The sequence below is a fragment of the Oreochromis aureus genome, linkage group 11, assembly GCF_013358895.1.
Source record: "Oreochromis aureus strain Israel breed Guangdong linkage group 11, ZZ_aureus, whole genome shotgun sequence".
Taxonomy (NCBI): domain Eukaryota; kingdom Metazoa; phylum Chordata; class Actinopteri; order Cichliformes; family Cichlidae; genus Oreochromis; species Oreochromis aureus.
The window spans coordinates 38938798-38956181 of record NC_052952.1 but is presented as its reverse complement, the minus strand read 5'-3'; the positions used below and the strand labels follow the sequence as shown (position 1 = coordinate 38956181).

Below are 17384 nucleotides of genomic sequence, written 5' to 3'. Positions count from 1 at the left end.
CCAGTCAGACGTAGAGGGCGGAGTCTGAACCTTTGCAGTGACAGAGGTGGAGGTTGCCAAGGTGGTATAATGAACACCCACAAACACACACACACTGATCCTGGAGCCAAAATTAGCTGCAGACCTCTCTGAGCTGTAACCTGACCTCTGTGTGTGTGTGTGTGTGTGTGTGTGTGTGTGTGGTGGGGACCAAAATCCAGGTCCCCACAAGTTTAAAGGCATTTTTCACACTCAAAATGTGGTTTTAGTGTCAGGGTTACAATTGGGTTATGGTTAGGTTTACGGTTAGGATAAGCGGCTAGGGAAAACATTATGTCAATGGGATGTCCCCACTAGGATAGCAACATCTGATGTGTCTCTGTGTGTGTGACGGTGACAGTGACGGGCAGCAGACGTCACACCGTGAACAACGAAACAGGACAGTCGTGGTGCTGAAACAGATGTGAAGGACCAGATGTGTTTCCCTTAGAGACAGTTTTCATATGGTCATATTTACCATTAGACTAAATCCACTCTGAGAGCACATTCACCTCCATCTACCTGTGAGCATCATCTGCTGACAGCAGCCCAGACAGATTTCAGCTGCTTCTCCATCAGAAGCCTGAAGGTTCATTCCACCAATCAGTTGAAAGCGTGACAGATTTATGTTCCCGATTGTCTGGGATTTATCGTCTGCATTATTGATCGCTGATTGATTATTTTTAATGAACCAACACTTAAAGGCCTTGGGCTTCCTGCTGGAGCTATTTTTATCTTTAACAGGTGAACCTGAGTCAGCTGACTCCCCAGTTACCATGGTAACCCCATCCCCTTCTCCTCAGCCTTTAGGGAGATTCTTATCTGTGACAGATAGGAAGTCTATTACACAATAAGAGCTGTTGGGCTACAGGTTGGTAGACAAAGAGAGAAACAGACAGGTGGTCTGGAATATCCAATCAAAGGTCAGCAAGTGAATCATCTTCTGTGATTTAGGAACGGATTAAACCTAAAGAAAACACCTGTACACCAAGTCTCTGTGACAGCTCTGAAAACTGAGGTTCAGTGACCCCCAGAAGCCTCGCATCACAATGCAGAGAAGGTCCACTGGTTATAAGATACAGAAGAAGAAGAACATCCCAAACGATAACATGAAGAAGAACATACTAATGTGACCCCAGGAAAATATTTTAACTGTCAGACAACCCTGAGGGCACAGGTACACAAATGTACCTGCTATGAATGCTCAGCATCCAATCAATACACTGCTTAATGACTAAAAGAACATGGGTATAAGAAGGTTTTTGCTAAGCTAACAGTTTCAGATTGCTTTTATAGTTTGTGCTAAGGTAAGCTAACAGTTTGTACCTGCTGCTAGTGTCTGTGCAAAGCTAACTAAAAGGAGTTAGTAATTTTTCAGAATCTGATTGTGATTCTTAAACTTCATTTTTCTTATTCTGTACAGGATAGCAGGTAACTGGTCCATCCTGAGGTTGTCTTTACTAAGTCCCCCCACCAGTTCTATGGCCACGACCCTTCACAACACCTCCCAGTACCCTCCTCTACCAGACTGGGAGGCTCCCAGCTTCACCCGGGCTGCTCAGTTCCGAGTTGGAGCCACCTTTGTCCTCTTCTTGTTTGCTGCCTGCAGTAATCTTGCCCTATTGGTCAGTGTGTGGCGAGGGCAGCGTTTGGCATCTCACCTGCGCCCATTAATGCTGAGCCTGGCATCAGCCGACCTGATGATGACATTTGTGGTGATGCCTCTGGATGCAGTGTGGAACATGACAGTGCAGTGGTATGGTGGTGACGCGCTCTGCAAGCTGCTCTGCTTCCTGAAGCTATTCGCCATGCACGCCTCTGCCTTCATCCTTGTCGTCATCGGCCTAGATCGCCAGCATGCAATTCTGCACCCACTGGATGCTCTGAGTGCGCACAGCAGGAACCGACGCATGTTGCTACTGGCTTGGACCCTCAGCCTTCTGCTTGCATCACCACAGGTAACTCTGAGCAGAAGTAACTGTGAGCAAAGTAACTGTCAGCAGAGGTAACTGTCAGCAGAAGTAACTGTGAGCTGAAGTAACTCAGCAGAGGTAACTGTCAGCGGAGGCAACTGTCAGCAGAGGCAACTGTCAGCAGAGGTAACTGTCAGCAGAGGTAACTGTCAGCAGAAGTAACTCAGCAGAGGTAACTGTGAGCAGAAGTAACTCAGCAGAGGTAACTGTGAGCAGAGGCAACTGTCAGCAGAGGCAACTGTCAGCAGAGGTGACTGTCAGCAGAGGTAACTGTGAGCAGAAGTAACTCAGCAGAGGTAACTGTGAGCAGAAGTAACTGTAAGCAGAGGTAACTGTGAGCAGAGGTAACTGTGAGCAGAAGTAACTCAGCAGAGGTAACTGTGAGCAGAGGTGACTGTCAGCAGAGGTAACTCAGCAGAGGTAACTGTGAGCAGAGGCAACTGTCAGCAGAGGCAACTGTCAGCACAGGCAACTGTCAGCAGAGGTAACTGTGAGCAGAAGTAACTCAGCAGAGGTAACTGTGAGCAGAAGTAACTGTCAGCAGAGGTAACTGTGAGCAGAGGTAACTGTGAGCAGAGGTAACTGTGAGCAGAGGTAACTGTGAGCAGAGGCAACTGTGAGCAGAAGTAACTGTGAGCAGAAGTAACTGTAAGCAGAAGTAACTGTCAGCAGAGGTAACTGTGAGCAGAGGTAACTGTGAGCAGAGGCAACTGTGAGCAGAGGCAACTGTCAGCAGAGGTAACTGTGAGCAGAAGTAACTCAGCAGAGGTAACTGTGAGCAGAGGTAACTGTGAGCAGAGGCAACTGTCAGCAGAGGCAACTGTCAGCAGAGGCAACTGTGAGCAGAGGTAACTGTGAGCAGAAGTAACTCAGCAGAGGTAACTGTGAGCAGAAGTAACTCAGCAGAGGTAACTGTGAGCAGAAGTAACTCAGCAGAGGTAACTGTGAGCAGAAGTAACTCAGCAGAGGTAACTGTGAGCAGAAGTAACTGTCAGCAGAGGCAACTGTCAGCAGAGGCAACTGTCAGCAGAGGTAACTGTGAGCAGAAGTAACTCAGCAGAGGTAACTGTGAGCAGAAGTAACTCAGCAGAGGTAACTGTGAGCAGAAGTAACTGTGAGCAGAGGCAACTGTGAGCAGAGGTAACTGTGAGCAGAAGTAACTGTCAGCAGAGGCAACTGTGAGCAGAGGTAACTGTGAGCAGAGGTAACTGTGAGCAGAAGTAACTGTGAGCAGAGGCAACTGTAAGCAGAAGTAACTGTCAGCAGAGGTAACTGTGAGCAGAACTAACTGTCAGCAGAAGTAACTGTGAGCAGAGGTAACTGTGAGCAGAAGTAACTGTCAGCAGAAGTAACTGTGAGCAGAGGTAACTGTGAGCAGAACTAACTGTCAGCAGAAGTAACTGTGAGCAGAGGTAACTGTGAGCAGAAGTAACTGTGAGCAGAGGCAACTGTAAGCAGAAGTAACTGTGAGCAGAGGCAACTGTCAGCAGAGGTAACTGTGAGCAGAACTAACTGTCAGCAGAAGTAACTGTGAGCAGAAGTAACTGTGAGCAGAAGTAACTGTGAGAGTAACAGAGAGGTAACTGTGAGCAGAGGTAACTGTGAGCAGAAGTAACTGTGAGCAGAAGTAACTGTGAGCAGAAGTAACTGTGAGCAGAGTAACTGTGAGCAGAGGTAACTGTGAGCAGAGGTAACTGTGAGCAGAGGTAACTGTGAGCAGAAGTAACTGTGAGCAGAGGTAACTGTGAGCAGAAGTAACTGTGAGCAGAGGTAACTGTGAGCAGAAGTAACTGTGAGCAGAAGTAACTGTGAGCAGAAGTAACTGTGAGCAGAGGTAACTGTGAGCAGAAGTAACTGTGAGCAGAGGTAACTGTGAGCAGAGGTAACTGTGAGCAGAAGTAACTGTGAGCAGAGGTAACTGTGAGCAGAGGTAACTGTGAGCAGAGGTAACTGTGAGCAGAGGTAACTGTGAGCAGAGGTAACTGTGAGCAGAGGTAACTGTGAGCAGAGGTAACTGTGAGCAGAGGTAACTGTGAGCAGAGTAACTGTGAGCAGAGGTAACTGTGAGCAGAGGTAACTGTGAGCAGAAGTAACTGTGAGCAGAGTAACTGTGAGCAGAAGTAACTGTGTCAGCAGAGGTAACTGTGAGCAGAAGTAACTGTGAGCAGAGGTAACTGTGAGCAGAAGTAACTGTCAGCAGAGGTAACTGTGAGCAGAAGTAACTGTCAGCAGAGGTAACTGTGAGCAGAAGTAACTGTCAGCAGAGGTAACTGTGAGCAGAGGTAACTGTGAGCAGAGGTAACTGTGAGCAGAGGTAACTGTCAGCAGAGGTAACTGTGAGCAGAGGTAACTGTGAGCAGAGGTAACTGTGAGCAGAGGTAACTGTGAGCAGAGGTAACTGTGAGCAGAAGTAACTCAGCAGAGGTAACTGTGAGCAGAGGTAACTGTCAGCAGAGGTAACTGTGAGCAGAGGTAACAGAGGTAACTGTGAGCAGAGGTAACTGTCAGCAGAGGTAACTGTCAGCAGAGGCAACTGTCAGCAGAGGTAACTGTCAGCAGAGGTAACTGTGAGCAGAGGTAACTGTCAGCAGAGGCAACTGTCAGCAGAGGTAACTGTGAGCAGAGGTAACTGTGAGCAGAGGGTCAGCAGAGGTAACTGTGAGCAGAAGTAACTCAGCAGAGGTAACTGTGAGCAGAGGTAACTGTCAGCAGAGGTAACTGTGAGCAGAGGTAACTGTCAGCAGAGGTAACTGTGAGCAGAAGTAACTGTCAGCAGAGTAACTGTGAGCAGAGGTAACAGCAGAGCAGAGGACTGTGAGCAGAGGTAACTGTGAGCAGAGGTAACTGTGAGCAGAGGTAACTGTGAGCAGAGGTAACTGTGAGCAGAGGTAACTGTGTGAGCAGAGGTAACTGTGAGCAGAGGTAACTGTGAGCAGAGGTAACTGTGAGCAGAGGTAACTGTGAGCAGAGGTAACTGTGAGCAGAGGTAACTGTGAGCAGAGGTAACTGTGAGCAGAGGTAACTGTGAGCAGAGGTAACTGTGAGCAGAGGTAACTGTGAGCAGAGGTAACTGTGAGCAGAGGTAACTGTGAGCAGAAGTAACTGTGAGCAGAGGTAACTGTGAGCAGAGGTAACTGTGAGCAGAGGTAACTGTGAGCAGAGGTAACTGTGAGCAGAAGTAACTGTGAGCAGAGGTAACTGTGAGCAGAGGTAACTGTGAGCAGAAGTAACTGTGAGCAGAAGTAACTGTGAGCAGAGGTAACTGTGAGCAGAGGTAACTGTGAGCAGAGGTAACTGTGAGCAGAGGTAACTGTGAGCAGAGGTAACTGTGAGCAGAGGTAACTGTGAGCAGAAGTAACTGTGAGCAGAGGTAGTGAGCAGAAGTAACTGTGAGCAGAAGTAACTGTGAGCAGAGTAACTGTGAGCAGAGGTAACTGTGAGCAGAAGTAACTGTGAGCAGAGGTAACTGTGAGCAGAAGTAACTGTGAGCAGAGGTAACTGTGAGCAGAAGTAACTGTGAGCAGAGGTAACTGTGAGCAGAAGTAACTGTGAGCAGAGGTAACTGTGAGCAGAAGTAACTGTGAGCAGAGGTAACTGTGAGCAGAGGTAACTGTGAGCAGAGGTAACTGTGAGCAGAAGTAACTGTGAGCAGAAGTAACTGTGAGCAGAAGTAACTGTGAGCAGAGGTAACTGTGAGCAGAAGTAACTGTGAGCAGAGGTAACTGTGAGCAGAGGCAACTGTGAGCAGAAGTAACTGTGAGCAGAAGTAACTGTCAGCAGAGGTAACTGTGAGCAGAGGTAACTGTGAGCAGAGGTAACTGTGAGCAGAGGTAACTGTGAGCAGAGGTAACTGTGAGCAGAAGTAACTGTGAGCAGAGGTAACTGTGAGCAGAGTAACTGTGAGCAGAGGTAACTGTGAGCAGAGGTAACTGTGAGCAGAAGTAACTGTGAGCAGAAGTAACTGTGAGCAGAGGTGAGCAGAGGTAACTGTGAGCAGAAGTAACTGTGAGCAGAAGTAACTGTGAGCAGAGGTAACTGTGAGCAGAGGTAACTGTGAGCAGAGGTAACTGTGAGCAGAAGTAACTGTGAGCAGAGGTAACTGTGAGCAGAGGTAACTGTCAGCAGAGGTAACTGTGAGCAGAAGTAACTGTGAGCAGAGGTAACTGTGAGCAGAAGTAACTGTGAGCAGAGGTAACTGTGAGCAGAGGTAACTGTGAGCAGAGGTAACTGTGAGCAGAAGTAACTGTGAGCAGAGGTAACTGTGAGCAGAAGTAACTGTGAGCAGAGGTAACTGTGAGCAGAAGTAACTGTGAGCAGAGGTAACTGTGAGCAGAGGTAACTGTGAGCAGAGGTAACTGTGAGCAGAGGTAACTGTGAGCAGAGGTAACTGTGAGCAGAAGTAACTGTGAGCAGAGGTAACTGTGAGCAGAAGTAACTGTGAGCAGAGGTAACTGTGAGCAGAAGTAACTGTGAGCAGAGGTAACTGTGAGCAGAAGTAACTGTGAGCAGAGGTAACTGTGAGCAGAAGTAACTGTGAGCAGAGGTAACTGTGAGCAGAGTAACTGTGAGCAGAAATGTAACTGTGAGCAGAGGTAACTGTGAGCAGAAGTAACTGTGAGCAGAGGTAACTGTGAGCAGAGGTAACTGTGAGCAGAGGTAACTGTGAGCAGAGGTAACTGTGAGCAGAGGTAACTGTGAGCAGAGGTAACTGTGAGCAGAAGTAACTGTGAGCAGAGGTAACTGTGAGCAGAGGTAACTGTGAGCAGAGGTAACTGTGAGCAGAAGTAACTGTGAGCAGAGGTAACTGTGAGCAGAGGTAACTGTGAGCAGAGGTAACTGTGAGCAGAGGTAACTGTGAGCAGAGGTAACTGTGAGCAGAGGTAACTGTGAGCAGAGGTAACTGTGAGCAGAGGTAACTGTGAGCAGAGGTAACTGTGAGCAGAGGTAACTGTGAGCAGAGGTAACTGTGAGCAGAAGTAACTGTGAGCAGAGGTAACTGTGAGCAGAGGTAACTGTGAGCAGAGGTAACTGTGAGCAGAGGTAACTGTGAGCAGAGGTAACTGTGAGAGCAGAGGTAACTGTGAGCAGAGGTAACTGTGAGCAGAGGTAACTGTGAGCAGAGGTAACTGTGAGCAGAGGTAACTGTGAGCAGAGGTAACTGTGAGCAGAGGTAACTGTGAGCAGAGTAACTGTGAGCAGAGGCAGAGCAGAGGTAACTGTGAGCAGAGGTAACTGTGAGCAGAGTAACTGTGTGAGCAGAGGTAACTGTGAGCAGAGGTAACTGTGAGCAGAGGTAACTGTGAGCAGAGGTAACTGTGAGCAGAGGCAACTGTGAGCAGAAGTAACTGTGAGCAGAGGCAACTGTGAGCAGAGAGTAACTGTGAGCAGAGGTAACTGTGAGCAGAGGCAACTGTGAGCAGAGGTAACTGTGAGCAGAAGTAACTGTGAGCAGAGGTAACTGTGAGCAGAGGTAACTGTGAGCAGAGGCAACTGTCAGCAGAAGTAACTGTGAGCAGAAGTAACTGTGAGCAGAGGCAACTGTGAGCAGAAGTAACTGTGAGCAGAAGTAACTGTGAGCAGAGGCAACTGTGAGCAGAAGTAACTGTGAGCAGAAGTAACTGTGAGCAGAAGTAACTGTGAGCAGAAGTAACTGTGAGCAGAGGTAACTGTGAGCAGAAGTAACTGTGAGCAGAGGTAACTGTGAGCAGAAGTAACTGTGAGCAGAGGTAACTGTGAGCAGAGGTAACTGTGAGCAGAGGTAACTGTGAGCAGAGGTAACTGTGAGCAGAGGTAACTGTGAGCAGAGGTAACTGTGAGCAGAGGTAACTGTGAGCAGAGGTAACTGTGAGCAGAGGTAACTGTGAGCAGAAGTAACTGTGAGCAGAGGTAACTGTGAGCAGAGGTAACTGTGAGCAGAGGTAACTGTGAGCAGAAGTAACTGTGAGCAGAGGTAACTGTGAGCAGAGGTAACTGTGAGCAGAGGTAACTGTGAGCAGAGGTAACTGTGAGCAGAAGTAACTGTGAGCAGAGGTAACTGTGAGCAGAGGTAACTGTGAGCAGAGGTAACTGTGAGCAGAGTAACTGTGAGCAGAGGTAACTGTGAGCAGAGGTAACTGTGAGCAGAGGTAACTGTGAGCAGAGGTAACTGTGAGCAGAGGTAACTGTGAGCAGAGGTAACTGTGAGCAGAAGTAACTGTGAGCAGAGGTAACTGTGAGCAGAGGTAACTGTGAGCAGAGGTAACTGTGAGCAGAAGTAACTGTGAGCAGAGGTAACTGTGAGCAGAGGTAACTGTGAGCAGAGGTAACTGTGAGCAGAGGTAACTGTGAGCAGAGGTAACTGTGAGCAGAAGTAACTGTGAGCAGAGGTAACTGTGAGCAGAGGTAACTGTGAGCAGAGTAACTGTGAGCAGAGGTAACTGTGAGCAGAAGTAACTGTGAGCAGAAGTAACTGTGAGCAGAGAGTAACTGTGAGCAGAGGTAACTGTGAGCAGAGGTAACTGTGAGCAGAAGTAACTGTGAGCAGAGGTAACTGTGAGCAGAGGTAACTGTGAGCAGAGGTAACTGTGAGCAGAAGTAACTGTGAGCAGAGGTAACTGTGAAGGTAACTGAGCAGAAGTAACTGTGAGCAGAAGTAACTGTGAGCAGAGGTAACTGTGAGCAGAGGCAACTGTGAGCAGAGGTAACTGTGAGCAGAAGTAACTGTGAGCAGAGGTAACTGTGAGCAGAGGTAACTGTGAGCAGAGGTAACTGTGAGCAGAAGTAACTGTGAGCAGAGGTAACTGTGAGCAGAGGTAACTGTGAGCAGAGAGTAACTGTGAGCAGAGGTAACTGTGAGCAGAAGTAACTGTGAGCAGAGGTAACTGTGAGCAGAGGTAACTGTGAGCAGAGGTAACTGTGAGCAGAGGTAACTGTGAGCAGAGGTAACTGTGAGCAGAAGTAACTGTGAGCAGAGGTAACTGTGAGCAGAGGTAACTGTGAGCAGAGGTAACTGTGAGCAGAAGTAACTGTGAGCAGAGGTAACTGTGAGCAGAAGTAACTGTGAGCAGAGGTAACTGTGAGCAGAGGTAACTGTGAGCAGAGGTAACTGTGAGCAGAAGTAACTGTGAGCAGAGTAACTGTGAGCAGAGGTAACTGTGAGCAGAGGTAACTGTGAGCAGAGGTAACTGTGAGCAGAGGTAACTGTGAGCAGAGGTAACTGTGAGCAGAAGTAACTGTGAGCAGAGGTAACTGTGAGCAGAGGTAACTGTGAGCAGAGGTAACTGTGAGCAGAGGTAACTGTGAGCAGAAGTAACTGTGAGCAGAGGTAACTGTGAGCAGAGGTAACTGTGAGCAGAGGTAACTGTGAGCAGAGGTAACTGTGAGCAGAGGTAACTGTGAGCAGAGGTAACTGTGAGCAGAGGTAACTGTGAGCAGAGGTAACTGTGAGCAGAGGTAACTGTGAGCAGAAGTAACTGTGAGCAGAGGTAACTGTGAGCAGAAGTAACTGTGAGCAGAGGTAACTGTGAGCAGAGGTAACTGTGAGCAGAGGTAACTGTGAGCAGAGGTAACTGTGAGCAGAGGTAACTCAGAGCAGAGGTAACTGTGAGCAGAGGTAACTGTCAGCAGAGGTAACTGTGAGCAGAAGTAACTGTGAGCAGAGGTAACTGTGAGCAGAAGTAACTGTCAGCAGAGGTAACTGTGAGCAGAAGTAACTCAGCAGAGGTAACTGTGAGCAGAGGTAACTGTGAGCAGAGGTAACTGTGAGCAGAAGAGCAGAGGTAACTGTGAGCAGAGGTAACTGTGAGCAGAGAGGTAACTGTGAGCAGAAGTAACTGTGAGCAGAGGTAACTGTGAGCAGAGGTAACTGTCAGCAGAGGTAACTGTGAGCAGAGGTAACTGTGAGCAGAGGTAACTGTGAGCAGAGGTAACTGTGAGCAGAGGTAACTGTGAGCAGAGTAACTGTGAGCAGAGGTAACTGTGAGCAGAGGTAACTGTGAGCAGAGGTAACTGTGAGCAGAGGTAACTGTGAGCAGAGGTAACTGTCAGCAGAGGTAACTGTGAGCAGAGGTAACTGTGAGCAGAGGTAACTGTGAGCAGAGGTAACTGTGAGCAGAAGTAACTGTGAGCAGAAGTAACTGTGAGCAGAGGTAACTGTGAGCAGAGGTAACTGTGAGCAGAAGTAACTGTGAGCAGAAGTAACTGTGAGCAGAGGTAACTGTGCAGCAGAGAGTAACTGTGAGCAGAGGTAACTGTGAGCAGAGGTAACTGTGAGCAGAGGTAACTGTGAGCAGAGGTAACTGTGAGCAGAAGTAACTCAGCAGAGGTAACTGTGAGCAGAAGTAACTGTCAGCAGAGGTAACTGTGAGCAGAAGTAACTCAGCAGAGGTAACTGTGAGCAGAAGTAACTGTCAGCAGAGGTAACTGTGAGCAGAGGTAACTGTGAGCAGAGGTAACTGTGAGCAGAAGTAACTGTGAGCAGAGGTAACTGTGAGCAGAACTGTCAGAGGTAACTGTGAGCAGAAGTAACTGTGAGCAGAGGTAACTGTGAGCAGAAGTAACTGTCAGCAGAGGTAACTGTGAGCAGAAGTAACTCAGCAGAGGTAACTGTGAGCAGAAGTAACTGTGAGCAGAGGTAACTGTGAGCAGAAGTAACTGTGAGCAGAGGTAACTGTGAGCAGAAGTAACTGTGAGCAGAGGTAACTGTGAGCAGAAGTAACTCAGCAGAGGTAACTGTGAGCAGAAGTAACTGTGAGCAGAGGTAACTGTGAGCAGAAGTAACTGTGAGCAGAGGAGTAACTGTGAGCAGAAGTAACTGTGAGCAGAGGTAACTGTGAGCAGAAGTAACTGTGAGCAACTGAGGTAACTGTGAGCAGAGGTAACTGTGAGCAGAGAACTGTGAGCAGAAGTAACTGTGAGCAGAGGTAACTGTGAGCAGAAGTAACTGTGAGCAGAGGTAACTGTGAGCAGAGGTAACTGTGAGCAGAAGTAACTGTGAGCAGAGGTAACTGTGAGCAGAGGTAACTGTGAGCAGAGGTAACTGTGAGCAGAGTAACTAACTAACTGAGCAGAGGTAACTGTGAGCAGAAGTAACTGTGAGCAGAGGTAACTGTGATCAGAAGTAACTGTGAGCAGAAGTAACTGTGAGCAGAGGTAACTGTGAGCAGAAGTAACTGTGAGCAGAGGTAACTGTGATCAGAAGTAACTCAGCAGAGGTAACTGTGAGCAGAAGTAACTGTGAGCAGAGGTAACTGTGAGCAGAGGTAACTGTGAGCAGAGGTAACTGTGAGCAGAGGTAACTGTGAGCAGAGGTAACTGTGAGCAGAGGTAACTGTGAGCAGAAGTAACTGTGAGCAGAGGTAACTGTGAGCAGAGGTAACTGTGAGCAGAGGCAACTGTGAGCAGAAGTAACTGTGAGCAGAGGTAACTGTGAGCAGAGGTAACTGTGAGCAGAAGTAACTCAGCAGAGGTAACTGTGATCAGAAGTAACTCAGAAGAGGCAACTGTGAGCAGAGGCAACTGTGAGCAGAAGTAACTGTGAGCAGAGGTAACTGTGAGCAGAGGTAACTGTGAGCAGAGGTAACTGTGAGCAGAGTAACTGTGAGCAGAGGCAACTGTGAGCAGAGGTAACTGTGAGCAGAAGTAACTGTGAGCAGAGGTAACTGTCAGCAGAAGTAACTGTGAGCAGAGGTAACTGTGAGCAGAAGTAACTGTGAGCAGAGGCAACTGTGAGCAGAGGTAACTGTCAGCAGAAGTAACTGTGAGCAGAGGTAACTGTAACTGTGAGCAGAGGTAACTGTGAGCAGAGGTAACTGTGAGCAGAGTAACTGTGAGCAGAGGTAACTGTGAGCAGAGGTAACTGTGAGCAGAGGTGAGCAGAAGTAACTGTGAGCAGAGGTAACTGTGAGCAGAGGTAACTGTGAGCAGAGGTAACTGTGAGCAGAGGCAACTGTGAGCAGAGGTAACTGTGAGCAGAGGTAACTGTGAGCAGAGGTAACTGTGAGCAGAGGTAACTGTGAGCAGAGGTAACTGTGAGCAGAGGTAACTGTGAGCAGAGGTAACTGTGAGCAGAGGTAACTGTGAGCAGAGGTAACTGTGAGCAGAGGTAACTGTGAGCAGAGGCAACTGTGAGCAGAGGCAACTGTGAGAGGTAACTGTGAGCAGAGGTAACTGTGAGCAGAGGTAACTGTGAGCAGAGGTAACTGTGAGCAGAGGCAACTGTGAGCAGAGGCAACTGTGAGCAGAGGCAACTGTGAGCAGAGGCAACTGTGAGCAGAGGCAACTGTGAGCAGAGGCAACTGTGAGCAGAGTAACTGTGAGCAGAGGCAACTGTCAGCAGAGGCAACTGTGAGCAGAGGCAACTGTGAGCAGAGTAACTGTGAGCAGAGGCAACTGTGAGCAGAGGTAACTGTGAGCAGAAGTAACTGTGAGCAGAGGCAACTGTCAGCAGAGGCAACTGTGAGCAGAAGTAACTGTGAGCAGAGGCAACTGTCAGCAGAGGCAACTGTGAGCAGAGGCAACTGTGAGCAGAAGTAACTGTGAGCAGAGGCAACTGTCAGCAGAGGTAACTGTGAGCAGAAGTAACTGTGAGCAGAGGCAACTGTCAGCAGAGGCAACTGTAAGCAGAAGTAACTGTGAGCAGAGGCAACTGTGAGCAGAGGCAACTGTGAGCAGAGGTAACTGTGAGCAGAGGTAACTGTGAGCAGAGGCAACTGTCAGCAGAGGCAACTGTGAGCAGAAGTAACTGTGAGCAGAGGCAACTGTCAGCAGAGGCAACTGTGAGCAGAGGTAACTGTGAGCAGAGGCAACTGTGAGCAGAGGCAACTGTGAGCAGAGGCAACTGTGAGCAGAGGTAACTGTGAGCAGAGGTAACTGTGAGCAGAGGTAACTGTGAGCAGAAGTAACTGTGAGCAGAGGTAACTGTGAGCAGAAGTAACTGTGAGCAGAAGTAACTGTGAGCAGAGGTAACTGTGAGCAGAGGTAACTGTGAGCAGAGGTAACTGTGAGCAGAGGTAACTGTGAGCAGAGGTAACTGTGAGCAGAAGTAACTGTGAGCAGAGGCAACTGTGAGCAGAGGTAACTGTGAGCAGAAGTAACTGTGAGCAGAGGTAACTGTGAGCAGAAGTAACTGTGAGCAGAGGTAACTGTGAGCAGAGGTAACTGTGAGCAGAGGTAACTGTGAGCAGAGGCAACTGTGAGCAGAGGTAACTGTGAGCAGAGGCAACTGTGAGCAGAGGTAACTGTGAGCAGAGGTAACTGTGAGCAGAGGTAACTGTGAGCAGAGGTAACTGTGAGCAGAGGCAACTGTGAGCAGAGGCAACTGTGAGCAGAGGCAACTGTGAGCAGAGCAACTGTGAGCAGAGGCAACTGTGAGCAGAGGCAACTGTGAGCAGAGGCAACTGTGAGCAGAGGTAACTGTGAGCAGAGGCAACTGTGAGCAGAGAGTGACTGTGAGCAGAGGTAACTGTGAGCAGAAGTAACTGAGCAGAAGTAACTGTGAGAGGCAACTGTGAGCAGAGGGCAACTGTGAGCAGAGGTAACTGTGAGCAGAGGTAACTGTGAGCAGAAGTAACTGTGAGCAGAAGTAACTGTGAGCAGAGGCAACTGTGAGCAGAGGTAACTGTGAGCAGAAGTAACTGTGAGCAGAGGCAACTGTGAGCAGAGGTAACTGTGAGCAGAGGTAACTGTGAGCAGAAGTAACTGTGAGCAGAAGTAACTGTGAGCAGAGGTAACTGTGAGCAGAGGCAACTGTGAGCAGAGGTAACTGTGAGCAGAGGTAACTGTGAGCAGAAGTAACTGTGAGCAGAAGTAACTGTGAGCAGAGGCAACTGTGAGCAGAGGCAACTGTCAGCAGAAGTAACTGTGAGCAGAAGTAACTGTGAGCAGAGGCAACTGTGAGCAGAAGTAACTGTGAGCAGAGGTAACTGTGAGCAGAAGTAACTGTGAGCAGAGGCAACTGTGAGCAGAGGTAACTGTGAGCAGAGGTAACTGTGAGCACAGATAACTATCAGCAGAGGTAACTGTGAGCAGAAGTAATTTTCAGCAGAGGTAACGGTGAGCACAGGTAACTCACGGTTCGAGTTTTGTCTCTGACGTGTACTTAAAAAATAAAACACTTGGAGATGACTCGCTTTGTTATGAATGACATGAGTTTGTTCCACAGCTGAAAAGTGATCCCAGCAGTCTGTCAGTAACATAACATTAAGTTGTGTGTCGCTGCCACCTGTGCACCTGCTGCTCGCTCTGCACCCACATGTATGAGTCGACAAGAAGCTTGATTTTATTAAAGCAGGTCAAATGATCACATCTTTTCTTGTTAGAGATCCTCCTGCCTGAGCAGTGAGCAGCTTCTCCACCTGTCAGCAGCTCACATGCAGCTGATCCAGGTGAAAGTTCCTGCAGTAAATTCTGACTGAGTGTTAATCCCGGCAGGAATGCTCTGGATTATCCATGCACAACCTCCTGCTGATAGCTCAGGCTAACTGCTCCCCTTTGTTTCTATAAGGCATGCTACCAATGCTAAGACGTCAATAGCTAGTTCAAAGTAAGAGCAGCTTCAGAGCAGAACTGAAACTCAGACCAGGACATCACATCTGGATTTTTATCTAATGAACTGTTGTTTATTGGTAGAAATACTAATGTGAGGCCTCCAAAGTGTGACTCTGTCCGTCCATTAGCTGTTTATCTTCAGGACCATCAGGGTGGACTCGGTGGACTTCACTCAATGTGTGTCTCACGGTAGCTTCAGCCACCGCTGGCAGGAAACTGTTTACAACATGTTTCACTTCACCACGCTGTATGTCATCCCCCTGCTGGTGATGAGCTGCTGCTACAGCCGCATCCTGCTGCACATCCACCAGCAGCACCTGAGAGACAAAGGTAACACACCTATGAACGACACCTGTAACGCACGTCAACCACACCTGTTCTCAGCCATCACAGCTGATTTGTTGTATGATCACCAATGTACCCACTCCCTCTTTCAGCAGGTGAGTCGCCCCTGCGTCGCAGTGGCACCGACATCATCCCAAAGGCTCGGATGAAGACTCTAAAGATGACGTTGGTCATCGTGCTGTCCTTTGTCGTGTGCTGGACGCCATACTACCTGCTGGGGATTTGGTACTGGTTCCAGCCCGACATGCTACGCATCACACCGGAGTACGTCCACCACGCCCTCTTTGTGTTCGGGAACCTGAACACCTGCTGCGACCCCATCATCTACGGCTTCTACACGCCGTCCTTTAGGGCCGACCTCGCCACCTGCTGCCGCTGGGTGAGGAGTGATACGGACACTTCGCCCCAATACATAGACCGACTGTCCACCAGAGGGGGTCCTCACAGCAGGGAGCACGAGCCGCAGCCCTCCACCAACATCCAGACTGCAGCAGACCAGCCAGTCAAAGCACGGGACTTTAGCATGTGACTTATGCTTTGTGTCAGGTGATTTTTATTTGCAGGCGCCTGAGCAGAGTTGTTGCCACAGAATCAGAAAAACGTGGTCATTTTGTCTGCATGTTGGTTTTATCAGTTTAGATCACATGGTGTCACGCCCTCCACAGATAATGCTCAGAGTGAAGGCACTGACCTCTGACCCTTGTGTCAAGCCTTAAAGAGAGGTGACTGCAGTCAAACAGCAGCAGCATGCTGATGCCTCCTGACTACAAATTAAAGTGCAGCTTTTTTTCTCATTAATCTAAATCAATCGTTAATCTCATCTAAATCCACAGAGCAGCTTCTAGTCTCTGGATGACCTCGTCAGGGACACCTCCAAACATGGACATGCCCACTCTGTGAACCACAGGGTGGAGCTCAAAGACAACAATTCAATTTTCAATTCAATTTTATTTATATAGCGCCAAATCACAACAAAAGTCGCCTCAAGGCGCTTTATATTGTACAGTAGATAGCACAATAATAAATACAGAGAAAAACCCAACAATCATATGACCCCCTATGAGACAACAGGATGTGTCTGCATCCACAGGCTGTATAGGGATGGCATACAACAACAGTAGATTGTTGTAACAGATCCAGTTCAGCCAACCGGACAGCAAGCAGCTACAGCTGCCTGTGTCACCATCCACTTGTCAGTCAAGGAGGCCACACCCCTAATGATCCAAGCTTTAAGCCTTAATCCAGTTTAAACAGGTGAGTTATAAAAACGCTCTCCCCCCACACTGTTATAATCTTTGACATGGAAGTCTCTGGGGACTGACTCACTGGTACTTCTGCTGGATGTTAGAGGAACTGCAGCTATGGAGGTTCAAATGTGACCATACCCATGATGCTCTGCTCTTGCTGCGATGGAGAAGCATTGATGTGACTCATGCATGTTTGTTTGTGTTTCAGGTTTTTAGCAGTGTTGGGGTAGTTACTCAAGAAAAGTAATGGATCACACATTAGTTTTTACTTTTCTTAAAAGTAATGTAGTAATTTATTTAATTCCTCGCTGGAGATGTTGTCAGACTACTGGTTACATGACTTTCTAATTTCTCCACAAAATAACCTGAAATCCATTGCTACCAGTTACCTACAGGCTACAGTCCCACACACCAACTCAAACCCCTAATGACCGCACACATATGAACTTTCTTTGGTTTTTAGGCTCTGGATGCTGGGCCAGCGTCTGCTTTAACAACACTCTGGGTTCTTGGCTAGCTTAGCGTTAGCATGCTACCCGTGCAGATGTTAGCAAAGTGTCTGTAATGTGGGTTGTATTCAGTGGTTGAGAGGAGGCAGCCGACACACTCAAGACAGGACAGTCAAAAGCTTGCAGCCACACTGGCAGTGGGAATTCCACAGTGCTTGTCCTTTAATAAACACCAGCCTTACAAGCCCGGCTGAATGGCTGCGGTCTCATCATACATGAAGCAAGCAGAGTTCATACAACCCGTAACGTTACTTTGAGTTAGTGAGGTAACGACATGAGTTCCATGTGCGAGCACGCTTCTCCCACACTCAACAGAGGGCAGTGGTGAATACTCGTGACATCACTAAACATCAACTTAAGCTGTCTTAAGGAGACACCGCACTATTACGACTGTTACAAGTCAAAGTTGTGTTAGTAGAAAAGTCTGGTTGTTTGTGTCCTGGCTGCACTTTCAACTCTACAGTTATCTTCCTGTCCTTTTGTGTAGTAAAAATAAATGTCCACATCTCCACTCCTCGAAAGCTATCGCTGTACCACTCCACCATTGTCCTCCTCCTGCACATGAACTGAATCAGCTGACTGTACCATACAAGAATGTTTCTTTAATATTTGGGTTTTTTTCTGTCCAGCTGGCACTAACTGAAGAACTTTTTCAATCAAAGTAATTACATAATTGCAACTGTAATGTGATTACTGAATTTAGTAAAGTACCATTACATTACTGCATTACTGAAATGTAATGTGATTACAGTAACTTGTTACTTTGT

At 48.1% G+C, this 17384-nt stretch overlaps 1 protein-coding gene across 1 annotated transcript; it reads left to right on the top strand.

Annotated features, from left to right (window-relative positions):
- The first annotated feature begins 1484 nt into the window (after nucleotides 1-1484).
- Nucleotides 1485-15599, top strand: LOC116327576 (gonadotropin-releasing hormone II receptor-like). The gene is made up of 3 exons (XM_031749190.2): nucleotides 1485-1976; nucleotides 14645-14846; nucleotides 14954-15599. Exons 1-3 carry the CDS (start codon nucleotides 1500-1502, stop codon nucleotides 15388-15390), a joined length of 1116 nt encoding a protein of 371 aa, XP_031605050.1. The 5' UTR covers nucleotides 1485-1499; the 3' UTR covers nucleotides 15391-15599.
- Nucleotides 15600-17384: the final 1785 nt, after the last annotated feature.